Consider the following 14521-nt stretch of genomic DNA (forward strand, 5'->3'; position numbering starts at 1 on the left):
CTCTTTGCCCATATTAGTTCGCTCCAGGTATTTCATATGGCAAAATAATTTCTACCTACAAAAAGAAGGCATGGCCATACGTTCACCATTTTTCCCTCCAAAGCTAACTTTTACATGGAAGGCTTCAAACAAAGAGCTCTAGGTTCAGCAAGTCTAAAGTCCAAAGTTTGGCTCATATATGTTGACAATATATTTGCTATTTGACCCCATGGCTTCTAAACATTAACCATTAAGATTGAAAACAATAGCTGCCTTCTTTTTCTAGACACACTTGTCACACATCTTCCCTGAGACTGTCTTTCCTTCACGGTCTATTGTAAACCTACACACACACACAGGCCAATACATACACATGTATTCCTACCACAATCCAATACAGAAATTAAGAGTCATTACCATCCGCAAACAAAGTCCTAACAATTTGCTCTGATAAGCAGACACTAAAGAAGGAATATGAAATTATTAATCAAATCTTTATAAAGAATGGCTACAATAAAAATCAGTTTGCAAGATTCTTCGCAGTAATGCCAAGAAAGATAAAAAAGATTACAAAAATGCCATAGCCATACCATGTTAGGGGAATATAAAGAAAAAAAAAAAAAAGAACACTACATAAGCACAATATTAAGACAACTTTCAAACCTCCAGAACAATTAAAAAGCATACTCAGTTCATTCAAAGATCCCACTTCCTTACCTTTCCCACCCAGGGATTTACAAAATCTAGTGCATCTGCAACTTACCAAATGTAGAGGGAAAGTGGGTGTTTAATTCCAATAAGAAAATTCATAACTATGAATTTTTTTTCCTTATTGGTCCTTAGTGACCAAATTTCACCTCACCTGTTTTGGGCTCTATAGTCTTACACACTAATTATGATATGGTATTTCTGCTAGTTTTACCTCTTTTTTAAATGATGGTTTGTATATGTCTTGCCATAACTCTCATAACTTATTTTAACAGTATTAACAATAATTATTTTATTAAAAAAAAGATGTTTATTAATTGGCTTATATGTTGCTGAATTTCAAATCATGAGCACAAAGCAGCAAGTTATAGTTTATATAGTTTATATACGACAATGAGTAAGTGAAACAATTCAAATTGTAACAGACAAAAGATCTAAAGTTCTAATTTGGTGCCCTCTAATGTTGTTAAAAAAAAAAAAAAAAAAAGAAGTATCACAGCTATGTAGGAGTCTATCTTAAGATAACAGACTCCCAAATTTTTGGTAAAATAATGCAACCACACTTGTTCAGGTTAGGAGAATTCTTCACAGTCATGGCTGACTCTAAAAATATTTCTGATCTGTAATGATTTCTGAATAGAACATTACATTTCTTCCATATAATCCTGTGTGAAGGGGGTGTCCAAAGCATGGTCTGCCAGTCCTGACTTGCCATGATAATTGCATTGTAGCAAATGTATTTTTTATGTTCTCCAAGGCAGATGTTAACAAATCTTCCTGTCTGCCCATAATATGCTAAGTCACAGTCACAAGGAACTTCATACACTCCAGGATATGCTAGAGGATGAAGTTTATCTTTAGGAGAGTGGGTCAGAGTTGCAACTCTTCTCCTCTGTCCTTTAATCAGCTGCCATCTCAAATGACTCAAAAAATTTTACTTTTCCCTACAAGAACTCTCCATGGCTCCTAGGCACAAAGTACATCTCACTGTACACCAGTTTACCATTTTGAATGTTGCTTACTATCACCTTACTTGAAACTGGCTCCTATTCAAGATGTTTATTTTCCTGTTTTCTGTTGAATACTATACCTACTCTGTTCTTTCCTTAATCCTTAGTGACCAAATCTCATCTTACCTATTTTAGGTTTCTTAGTCTTACACTAATTATATCATGATATTTCTGCAATTCTAGTTTCACCTCTTTTTCAAATGATGGTTTGTATACATCTTCAATTATGTCTTGGTTTTTTTTTTTGTTGAAAATATCCACAAACTTAAAGAGTAATGTTAGATTCCAAAAGGCTCTGTTGTTTAAGTTACTCTCTTCCTTCTATATAAAAACAACCTTTTCTAGTTGACTAAATCCAATCCATAATTTCAGTAAACTGGACAGTTTCTCATCTTTCTCATTTGAGAAACATATATTACCTTGCAAAATATATAAATCAGAAAACTTGAAGATTATGAACTTCAGCAACATGAAATTCTGATCTACAAACCATTCTACAGTAGAATACTGATAACTATATGTTAATTTCAATGCTGGCAAACCTCATTCTTAGATTTTTGATGACATCCAAACCATATCTTCAATCTTTCTTAGCATAAATATATTACAAATAATGCCTCATCAAAATCGAAGAAATTAGGTTTTCTCTTTTGCTCATGGCATTATTTTACCTCAAAAGAGCTATCAGTCCAATCATTGAGATTTGGAATGGCATTCCTAAGAGCTTCCTAAAATTACTTGACTCCATACAAAAGAGAGAAATTACGCTTAATAATGACCTATTCTTTAAAAATTAATTTACTCCATTCTCTTTTACATAAATGCTTATTAGTTTCTGCTGCTTGTATTTTCTCTAAATATTTCCATGATCACTATTAAATCAGAACTGACAGTGAAGTTTCCCTGCTGTCATAAATCTGTTAGAATATGTGCAGCAGCTTATTGAACACCCCTTCACAGTTCAACCACAAGCTTACAAAAACTATTCTTCATTCAATCCTGCTACTGGCAGAGCCTTATCTCTTATGCACTTCATAAAGAGTATAATCTGGAGATGTTTAAATCTGATGGGAACAAGTTTCTTCTTTCTCCTTATTCAACTTTCTGCCCAGCAAACATATTGCAATTGGAAGAATGACAGGTCATTACACCCTTCAGTTTGATTCTCATCATGACGAGAGGAATTGTTATTTGAGGTTTTTCAATTCAAGATGAGTTAATTCATGGTTTCATAAGATGTGCCATACCTGCCTGTATGGGCTTCATGAATTTATCATCATCATCAAATTCCTGCCATGTACCCACAAGGGGTGTACAGGATATGATAGTACTACATGAAAAAATTATATCGTTACTAACTTCCTTTCTACAATTTTCCTCCAAATCAGTCTGTTACTTGTCAAGACTCCAACATTATCAGATCTTATATTTCTATTGTCTAAGGCACTTTGTACCGTATCAATCCACCTATATCTTGGTCTTCTCTATACAGTTAATTTAGTGTTCTGACTAATTTCTCTCTTATTCCATATGAATTTATTCAATTGACTTCCCACCATACCACCTTTGCTGATTCTGTTGTCTATTTCTATATTTAATTTACCATCTTCAGTAAAAATCATGCATAAGTAGCTGAAATGTTTTACTTGTTCCACAGGTTCTCAACACAACACAACACATTCACAACACAGTTGACAGTTTCAATGATTCTGCCTATTTTCATTGTCTTTGTCTTTTTATTCCTGACCTTCATACCATATCTATTACAACAGCTATTCAATTTAGTCAGAGAATCTTGCAGACTTGTAGCGGATTTATTTAGAAGTATAACATCATCCGCATAAAGCAAAGAGCAGACATTAACATCTCCAATTTTGATATCATGTTTAATACCACTTTCCTTCATAATGTGATCCATATAGATAATGAATAACAGAGGAGATAATGTACATCCTTGTCTCACACCAGATTTAACATTAAACCATCTTCCTGTACTTCCTTCAATTCTAATTGCTGACTTACAACTCAAATAAAGACTAAGTATTGCTTGATATAATGCCCCATTGACACCATATAATTGCAGCGTATTGAATAGCTTCTCTCTTGGCACCTTATCATACGCCTTTTCCAAATCGACAAAACTTAAATACAGATCTTTGTTATATTCCCATGCTTTCTCGACTATTTGTCGTAAAGTGAAGATCTGATCCTGACAGCCTCTGTTTGGCCTGAATCCAGCTTGTTCTTCACCAAGCTTTTCTTCCACAATTCTTCTCAACCGTTTCTCAAGTATACTTGCATAGATTTTGCCAGGAACACTCAGTAGGGAAATACCTCTGTAATTCTCATATTCAGTTTTATTTCCCTTTTTATATATGGATACTATGAGAGCTCTACTCCAATCATCGGGAATTCGTCCCTCTGTCCAGGCTTTCTGAACTATGCAGTGCAGCCACTGTAAGACTCTTATACCACCATACTTCAGCATTTCTGGTCGAATATCATCTACTCCAGCTGCCTTTCCACATTTCAAGCCTTTGATGGCTTTTTCTACTTCAAGTATGGATATGTATTCCTGCCTGCATGCCTGGTCAGTGTTTTTTACCACTGTGCTGTCATCACTGCTTGCTTCATTTAGCAGTTTTTCAAAGTAATTACTCCATACTTCAAGGATATCTTTTATTCCAGTTTTCATGTCACCTTTATCATCTCTAACTCCTTTTACAGCACTCTTTCCTCCATTCCTAAGCTTCTTCAACAACCTCCAGAATATTTTGCCACCTTCTTGATATTTATTTTCTATATTCTTGCCAAAGTCCTCCCATGACCTTTGTTTAGCTAGTTTTACACAGTGTTTAAAACTAGCTAAACTAGCATTCTTGCATTTGTCTCTATATTCTCTAAGAGCACAAGCTGACTTATTTGACAGGAGCTTTTGATATGCTTTCTTCTTTTCCTTCACTGCCTCTTTAACTTCCTGTGTCCACCAGGGAGTTCTGTTTCTATCCTTGCAGACAACTGCACCACATGCCTCTCTGGCTGAATCAATCAGTGTTTTCTTGAAGGCTTGCCACTGAATCTCAAGGTTTGGTTCCTGTTCTCAAACTCTTTCATTTTTTCTTCAATAATCTTTGTGTATTTTAGTCTACAGTTCACATCTGAGAGCTGCTCAACTTTTATTCGCTTTAAAACTTTCTTGCATGTTATTCTTTTCAATATGAAATTCAATTTTATCCTGCTCAAGACTAAATAGTGATCACTTCCAATTTCAAATCCCCTGTACACTCTGGTGTCCTGCACCAGGGAGAAAACATCACTATCAACAATAACATAGTCAATGAGACTTTTCTTATTCCTTGCCTCTTCTCTCCATGTGAATTTGTGCACATTTTTATGTTGGAACATGGTGTTAGTTAATAACCAGTCCATGTCCTGAGCAGAAATCCAACAGATATTTGCCATTATTATTAGCTTTGCTCTTTTCTCCAAATTTTCCCAAAATATTTTTGTATGTCTCACAATCATTTCCTACTCTGCTATTTAGATCCCCAACAAGGACCAACTTTTCATTTTTCGTTGTGTCAGTTGCTTTTTCTAAAGCATCAAAAAATTCCTCCACTTCTACCTTAGTAGAACCTTCTGTGAGACCATAGGCACAAATAAGTCTCATTGTCCAGTTCCCCATTCTCATATTTGCCCACATTACTCTACTTGAGACTGACTGCCATTCAAGAAGATTAGCCTCGTATTTTGTGTTGAATACTATGGCTACTCCTTTTCCTTGATTGTCATTGCCTGAATAAAACATTTTGTATTTATTGCTCAGAAAGATCTCACCAGTTTTTGTCTTTTTTGTTTCAGTCACCCCTATTATGTCGATCTGGTTCTTATCTAATTCCTCAGCTAGCTCCATTTCTTTGCCATTCAGGCTTCTTACGTTGATAGTACCGATCTTTAACTCTGGTGATGTTGGGTTGGGATTTGTTTTTAGATTTGTTCCAGTAGCTGACTTTTCTCTGTTCGCCCTGGTTCCCTGGCGAAAACAACGAGGACCTTGTTTAACCGGGCGACGCCCCAGCTGGCATGAAATTTTGTCATGTCGTACCATCATGTTTATCATCATATAGTAAATAAATAAATAAATATACTGTTTGAGCAGACATCGGAAAGAAAATCAGTGTGGCCAAAACTGAAACATTTGTGGTCTCAAGACAACCATCCCAGTGTACTCTACATGTAAGTGGAGTCCCAATGAGGCAGGTGGAGAAGTTTAAATACCTTGGGTCCATATTCACAAATGATGGAAACTGGGACATAGAACTAGATACTCGAATTGGCTTAGCAAGCTCAATATTGCAGGAGCTTGGTAATTCGGTAGTATTGAAGCGGGAGTTAAGCCAGAAGGCAAAACTGGCTGTCTTCAATACAGTCTATGTCCCCATCCTCACCTATGGTCATGAGAGTTGGGTAATGACTGAAAGAATGCAGACACGAATCCAGGCAGCTGAAATGAGGTTCCTTCAAGGTGTTGCGGGGCTGACAAGACTCGACAGAGTCAGAAGCTCTGCAATTCGGGAAACCCTCAATACTCAACCGCTACCTCTCCGTGTGTTGAGAGATCACAGTTACGTTGGTAAGGGCACCTGGTCAGAATGCCATAAGAGAGGCTCCTTCAGCAGGCCCTCCTTGCCAAGCCAGAGGGTGGGAGGCCACGTGGAAGGCCAATGACTTGCTGGATAAATTATATCCAAAATTTTGGGTGGACACGTTCAGGAATCCCACCAAAACACCTGAGCTTGGTGGCAGACGATCATGACCATTGGAAGTTCCTCTTGCAGCTGTTGCCCCCACAACCCAATTAGGAAAGGTGGGCCTTGAAGATGTATGTATGTATGTATGTATGTATAAATATACTGTAGGTTGAGCCACCTTTAGTATTTGGTTCACTGCCAAAAAACTGAGGCTTTGGCGAGGCATGACATTGGATGCTATCATACTGTCATTTTTGTACCTTTATATTTTGTAAAGTGAATATAACACAGTAACATTTTAATAGTGAATACTTTGCTTAGTGATAACCTCAAGTTAACTGCTACCTGTATACCCCCCCCCGACACACACACACCACTTCTTAAGTACTCCCCATCTTCTAGGTCAAGTAATATCTTATGTGAATTCACAAAGCTGCTTTGACACCAGCATGCATGAATCTAATTTCAAATGTATTGATGCATAAAGAATACACTAACTTGTACACTTTCTCTATAACAGATTTTATCAATACTGTAATATGACACAGAAAGGGTTACTTCAAAGCATGATCATCAAGTTAAATCAAACCTAAATGCAAAAAATTCTTAACAGTTACAAAACAAACTTATCTCGTAATCACTCATATCTCAAACTCTGCATCATTGGCACACTACACAATTCTACAATTTGCATATTTCTGTAGTTTAGCATTAATGCTAAACTGCTACCTGTATACCCCCCCGACACACACACACACACACACACACACACACACACACACACACCACTTCTTAAGTACTCCCCATCTTCTAGGTCAAGTAATATCTTATGTGAATTCACAAAGCTGCTTTGACACCAGCATGCATGAATCTAATTTCAAATGTATTGATGCATAAAGAATACACTAACTTGTACACTTTCTCTATAACAGATTTTATCAATACTGTAATATGACACAGAAAGGGTTACTTCAAAGCATGATCATCAAGTTAAATCAAACCTAAATGCAAAAAATTCTTAACAGTTACAAAACAAACTTATCTCGTAATCACTCATATCTCAAACTCTGCATCATTGGCACACTACACAATTCTACAATTTGCATATTTCTGTAGTTTAGCATTAATGCTAAACTACCAACATATACAGTCTAATTAATTTCTCTGTTCTTAATAAGAGTTTCACTGCTTTTGTTATATATAAGAAATATGTTTCTACTAGCTGCATACTTAAAAAAAAAAAAAAAAAAAAAAAAAAAAAAAAAAAAAAAAAAAAAAGCTAGATATGCAACAGTTATACAACTGTCACTGTGATGACAATAAAAAATTCACATGCAACAGGCTCTTAATTCATTCTTAATTAACATGCAACAGGTAATAATCAGATTTATTTTGTTACCTACATCAAGAATTGGGCCATTACAATATGCACATCGTGGGGAAAATATATTGTGATAATCTTTCTCACAGTATGGCTCACCATCTCTTTCAAAGAAATTTTTTGTACCAAGTTCTTGATTACAGTGTGTGCAGCTAAAATGTTCTGGATGCCAGGTTTTACCTAATGCTGTCACTACCTGAAAATAAAACCAAAACCTAAGACATGCTATGAAATATTATTGAGAATCAAAATGTTAAGAACCTGATGAAAGAAGTCTGAGTAACACTTCTGATATCATTTATAATAAACATTATGTCTTACTGAAGACCAAACTTTTCTGATCTTTTATTAGACACTTCAAATGTAATTCCACTTTTCCTGATAATGACTTATGGAAATACCATTATGAACCCTGCTGCAAATTGCTTATTTCTCTGATAAAAATATTGGACTACTGTGCACAGATTTGGTTACCTGGTTTTCGGGGGATGAAAATGCACTGAAGAAAGTCCAGAGAAGGTTTACTAAGTTAGCATCAAGTCTGTGGAATGTCAAATATGAGGAACGACTGAGGGAAGGCAATTTACAGAGCCTTCAATGATTCTTGATTAGCTAGTTTTGCACACTGCTTTGCTTCCTCATATTTTTTTATGTATTCTCTCAAAGTACATGCTGAATGACTTGCCAGGAACTTTTGTATCCTTTTTTTTTTCCTAGGCTGCCTCACCACAACTTCTTAAGTCCACCATACCATGGAATTGATTTTTTTTTATCCTTGCAAACAATCTTACCTCTGACTGAATCAAACAATGTTTTCTTCATTATCTTCCAGTGCATCTTCAAGGTTTGAGTATTTGTTTTCAGACTAATTTTATTTCAGATAAATTTTTGTATACTTAATCTACATTTCACCTCTGACAGCTGCTCAACTTTGATTATTTTTAAAACTTCCTTACTTATTTTGTTTTATTTTTTTCAATATGATATTATTATTATTAAACAAGACCACATGGAGTCAAAGACACATCTAGGAGGTCCTTTTATCTCACACACATCTCATCATACCGGGTCTTAAACACATTCAAACTCCTTGCAGACACCACAATCTCAGGCAAGGCATTCCAATCATTCACAACTCTGCACGAAAAAAACCTGCCTCTCACTCCCCTACTCACACCCTCTTTATACAGTTTCCAGGGATGACCTCTGGTTCTCCCCTAATCTCCCACTATTCTCTGTAGAACTTCTCCACCACTGATCCTATAACAACCCCTTACCAACTTGTAGGTCTCTATCATATCTCCCCTCTTCCTTCTCTCCACTAGACTCTGCAAATTACATCTTTTCAATCTTTCCTCATACTCGACATTCCAGAGGTCAGAAACTACCTTAGTCAGTCGCCTTTGAACCCTTTCCAACATCTCTTCATCCTTCTGAAAACCAGGTGACCAAATCTGGGCACAATAGTCCATGTGTGGCCTAATCGAAGCCTTATACAATGGAACAAGAATCTCCCTACTTCTACATGTCAGTGTCCTCCTCATCATTCCCAGAAGTCTTTGTGTTGTCTTCACAATTTTGGCGATGTGTCCCCTAAATTTTAGATCCTTATCCACTATCACTCCCAGATCTCTTATTTCCTCTACTTCCAACAATATATTCTCACCAAGCATAAATTCTGAATCCCATCTTTGTTTTCCAAATTTTAAAACCTTACATTTTGCAACATTGAACTCACATCCCCATTTGCTTGCCCAATCACTCAATTTATTCAAGTCTTCTTGCAAGGCCACAACATCTTCACTACTCTTCATGGTTTGTCCCAACTTTGCATCATCTGCAAACAACTGAATATCTCCATCCAAATCTTCGCCAATATCATTAATATACAAGTTAAATAGTAATGGCCCTAAAACAGATCCCTGAGGCACTCCACTAGTGACTTTCCTTTTCCTGGATATTGCACCCCCGTACACAACTTGTTGATACCTATCAGATAGCCAGTCTCCAATCCAATGCACTAATCTAATATCCAACCCCATCTGCTCTAGTTTGACTGTCAACTTATCATGAGGTACTCTATCAAAAGCTTTTGCGAAATCCAAGTATATTACTGTGTATCCTTCTCCTCTGTCCAAGGAAGCAGTCACTTTATTGTAATAAGTAAGTAGATTACTAAAACACGACCTCCCTTTAGCAAATCCATGCTGTCCATCAAAGATTATACCATTGTTATCAACCCAACTCTGGATCCTAGTTCTCACAAGCTTCTCCAACAACTTAACCACAACACCTGACACACAGATAGGCCTATAGTTTGATGCTTGAATTCGATCACCTCCTTTATGAAGGCGCACAATCTTGCCCTCCTTCCACTTTTTAGGGACTTGACCGAGTGCAAGACTCGTATTAAAAAAATATGTCAAGGCAGGTGTCAACTCTCTGGCACATTCATTCAGAATACGCGGTGATATATTATCAAGTCCCTCAGCCTTATTTACATCTAGTTTACTCAACTCCCCAATCACCTCTTGCTCACTTACAGTCAGTCTCTCCTCCCCATCATCAACTGCTCTTAATCTCTCCATGAAGTCACATTCACAAGATTGAAAAATCTTTATGAACTGCTCATTAAGTATCTCCACCACACATTCTGCAACAGCTGTCTTTATACCATTTCCTCCAATCAATGTCATCCTTCCATAATCATTCTTTCTTTTGCTGGCTACATATCGAAAGAACTCCCTAGGATTCTTTTTAGCTTCATTAGCAAACTGCTGTTCATACCTCTCTTTAGCTACTCTCACCAACCAAGTCACCCTCCTTGCCTGGTCTTTGTAGACCTCATGAAATTGGTTACTTCCACTTCTCTTATGCTGCCTCCACAATGCCCTTTTTCTCTGTATTGCATGGTTAATCTCTTTATTCATCCATCTCACACCTACCTTATTTAACCTTCTCACCCATGGTATACATTTAGACATTGCATCCACTAAATATTTTTTGAAAATCCCCCAAGCTGCATTGATCTCTTTTCCAGCTAACTCCTCATTCCATGCTACACCTGCAAGCTGTCTCCTGAGCTCTTCATAATCACCCCCCTTGTAGTTCCACATACACCCTTTTTTCACAGGGGTCCTTGCACTGCTGGCAACCACCCAAGTAATCACCTCATAGTCACTTTCACCAATTGGTGGATGATTTGATACCTCGTTGATAATTACATCCTCCGATGAGATGACCAAATCCAAGACCCTTAATCCTCTTGTGCCCTCTGTTACATACTGTCTGAGGTAGTTATCCCTCAAAAACTCAAGAAACTCATTTTCTTTACTTCCAGTTGCTATCTCTTCATTCCAGTCTATATTACCATAATTAAAATCACCCATAATGATCACCCTTTTCTTATTTGCTTGGCTTATTTGACTATACATTTCACTATCACCACCATCCACATTACCAGGTCTATAACAACATCCCACCAAGTATTTGATTCTATTCACCTCTATATCATACCATACTGCCTCAAAACCACTGGCCTCATTTCCCTCTTGCATCTCTACCTTGTATGGACATAACACTTTCTCTATCATCAATAGCACTCCCCCTCCCTTTTTACCCCTTCTATCCTCACGAAACACATCATACCTTTCCATCTCTATTCCTGTCAGGATGTCATCCTCATCTAACCATGTCTCACTTATTCCGACAATCTCTGGGTGCACAGACGCAATTAGTGCAACCATTTCATCCTCCTTGTTTCTTATACTTCTAGCTTTGGTATACAAACACAACAACTCATTTCTGGATCTACAGCTAGTTCCACTGATACCACTCACTCGATGTGATCTCTCCATGCTGGACTGGGGCCATTTCCCTTTCTGCTTCTTCATTTTAGAACCCTTTGCAATTCCATCTGTTTCCTTTTGATCCCTGATCATCTCATTACTTTCCTGCCTACACATGCTCTCACCTCCTCTTGGAGCATCCACCTTTCTCACGCTGTGTATCCCTGTCCACCCTGAGCCTCCCCGTTTCCCTGCTCCTCTTGCACACTAATTCTATATTCTATATTTCTATATTCAGCTTTATCATGTCAAAACCAAATGGTGCTCACTTCCTATTTCAAATACTCTGTTTCGAAACAGTGTAAAGATATCACTATCAACAATAACGTAGGTCAACGAGACTTTTTTCTTCTCTGCATGTGAATTTGTGTGCATTTCTTTACATGGGAAAATGGTGTAATGACTAGTCCTTGTCTGAACAGAAATCCAGCAAGCACTTAACCATTATTATTAGCTTTACCGTTTTCTCCAAATTTTCCAAGGACATTTCTGTATGTTTGACAATCATTTCCTACTCTGCTGTTTAGATATCTAACAAGGACCAACTTTTTTTCTTTATAAATATATTTGGGGAAGTATTGGATAGGAAATGGATAATATACAGCCTGTATATATTTTATCATATATATATATTTAGTACACTATATATATATATATTATGAAAGTTTAATTAATGAGAAGTCATGTATTGGTATCTTACTAGGTCTGAGTAGTGATACTCCCTTAATGTATAGCATTTAAACATTATGCATTTCAGAAAGAAAGTGCATTTTGTATTATGGAATACTAAGGCAATTAATGTGAAGTCATCAGTATTATATACAAGTAGCTTAGTCATGAAGATACTTCACACAAAAACTTTATTTGCTTACTCTTGGATAAAGAATTAAAAGAGGAATATAATTTCTTGGCAATGCAATTTACTTTCTAATCTATAAATAAAGATGCCAAGAAATTATATTTTTGGTTTAATCCTTTATCCAAGTGTAAGCAAATAAAACTTTGTGCATGAAGTAACATCACAACTGGGTTACTTGTATAAGGGGGACCGGAAAATAATTAATTATTTTAATAGGTCATTTTTAGCAGATTGTTTTTTCTTAAATAACACATAAATTATTAAATTTGATTTTTATTTAAATATTAGCATTACTTTTCTATTTAAAAAATCTGTTTTTTCTAATTTTAGATTATTTTTTTAATATGGCAAACTTTAAAGTTGAAGAGCTCCATTTATGTCATTGTATGCTGTTTTTGTTTCACCAAGGAAAGAATGCTACCGAGGCTACCAAAATCATTTGCTCAACTTATGGAGACATATTGAAGGTTAACAAATGTCAGTGATGGTTTAGGAGATTTGCAGAAAAAAAATTTTGATCTCTCTCTGATCGTCCTCGATCTGGAAGACCTCTTACTCTAGATGACGATGCTCTTAAGACTCTCGTTGAATCAGATCCAAAACAAACCATACAAGAATTAGCAGAGAAATTTAATTCATCATGGTCAACTGTCCAATAGCACTTACATAAGAGTGGCAAGGTTCTTAAACAGGGTGTATGGGTACCAAATGAAGTCAGAAAACAATAAAGCACAGAGACAGGCGATTTGCAATTCATTGTTGACCAGACAAAAATGACCCCTTTTTGGAATGAGTCATAACTGGTGATGAAAAATGGGTGCTGTATAAGAATAATAAACGCAAAAAACAGTGGCTTTCTCCAAATCAAACTCCAATTCCAACACCTAAAGATGGGCTCCATCCACAAAAAGGTTCTGTTGTGCGTTTGGTGGGATATTCATGGAATTATTCCTTACGAACTCATGGAACAAGTTTATAATAAATTTAGTTTAATCCTTTATCCAAGTGTGAGCAAACAAAGTTTGCGCCTGAAAGTATCTTCAGGACTGAAGTAAGGTGGTACACACCAGGGCAACTCGTTGCAAAGGTGGAGCAAGCTACCAATACTCCTGTCTGAGTATCTCCTATAATGCAAAACACATCTCCTTGCGGATATGTCTAATGTTATGCATTAAGGGAAGGGCCACTACCCAGACTAGTTTCGACCTTTATTGAGGTCTCTTCAGTGGGAGCCAGGCCCAAGCTGAGATACCAGGCAGAAGCATTCGCAGGTCATCTCTACCTATAGAAGTTGCCAAATGGTGTGCCACCCATTTTTAATAAATTACTCTGGATTTAGAGAAAGATGTTGAAAGTTTATTTTTCACTTGGTTAGAATATAATAAATTTAGTTTAATCCTTTATCCAAGTGTGAGCAAACAAAGTTTGTGCCTGAAAGTATCTTCAGGACTGGGGTAAGGTGGTACAACACCAGGACAACTCGTTGCAGGCAACTCCTATAGGTAGAGATGACCTGCTAATGCTTCTGCCTGGTATCTCCACTTTGGCCTGGCTCCCACTGAAGAGACCTCAATAAAGGTCGAAACTAGTCTGGGTAGTGGCCCTTCCCTTAATGCATAACATTAGACATATCCGCAAGGAGATGTGTTTTGCATTATAGGAGATACTCAGACAGGAGTATTGGTAGCTTGCTCCACCTTTGCAACGAGTTGCCCTGGTGTGTACCACCTTACCTCAGTCCTGAAGATACTTTCAGGCGCAAACTTTGTTTGCTCACACTTGGATAAAGGATTAAACTAAATTTATTATATTCTAACCAAGTGAAAAATAAACTTTCAACATCTTTCTCTAAATCCAGAGTAATTTATTAAAAATGGGTGGCACACCATTTGGCAACTTCTATAGGTAGAGATGACCTGCGAATGCTTCTGCCTGGTATCTCAGCTTGGGCCTGGCTCCCACTGAAGAGACCTCAATAAAGGTCG

General features: G+C 36.9%; 1 protein-coding gene across 6 annotated transcripts in view; it reads right to left on the bottom strand.

The window, feature by feature from the left end:
* LOC150107833 (paxillin-like) overlaps window positions 1-14521 on the bottom strand; it is a 344681-nt gene that overhangs the window by 64917 nt on the left and 265243 nt on the right. For all 6 annotated transcript variants that reach the window (XM_090392082.1, XM_090392081.1, XM_090392080.1 and 3 more), the window contains exon 7: window positions 7852-8025. In XM_090392082.1, coding sequence (XP_090248208.1) covers window positions 7852-8025 — 174 coding nt within the window. The remainder of the gene's footprint in view (window positions 1-7851; window positions 8026-14521) is intronic.

Source organism: Typopeltis vanoorti, chromosome 4, assembly GCF_054136105.1.
Source record: "Typopeltis vanoorti isolate ZY-2024b chromosome 4, IOZ_Tvanoo_1.0, whole genome shotgun sequence".
NCBI lineage: Eukaryota > Metazoa > Arthropoda > Arachnida > Uropygi > Thelyphonidae > Typopeltis > Typopeltis vanoorti.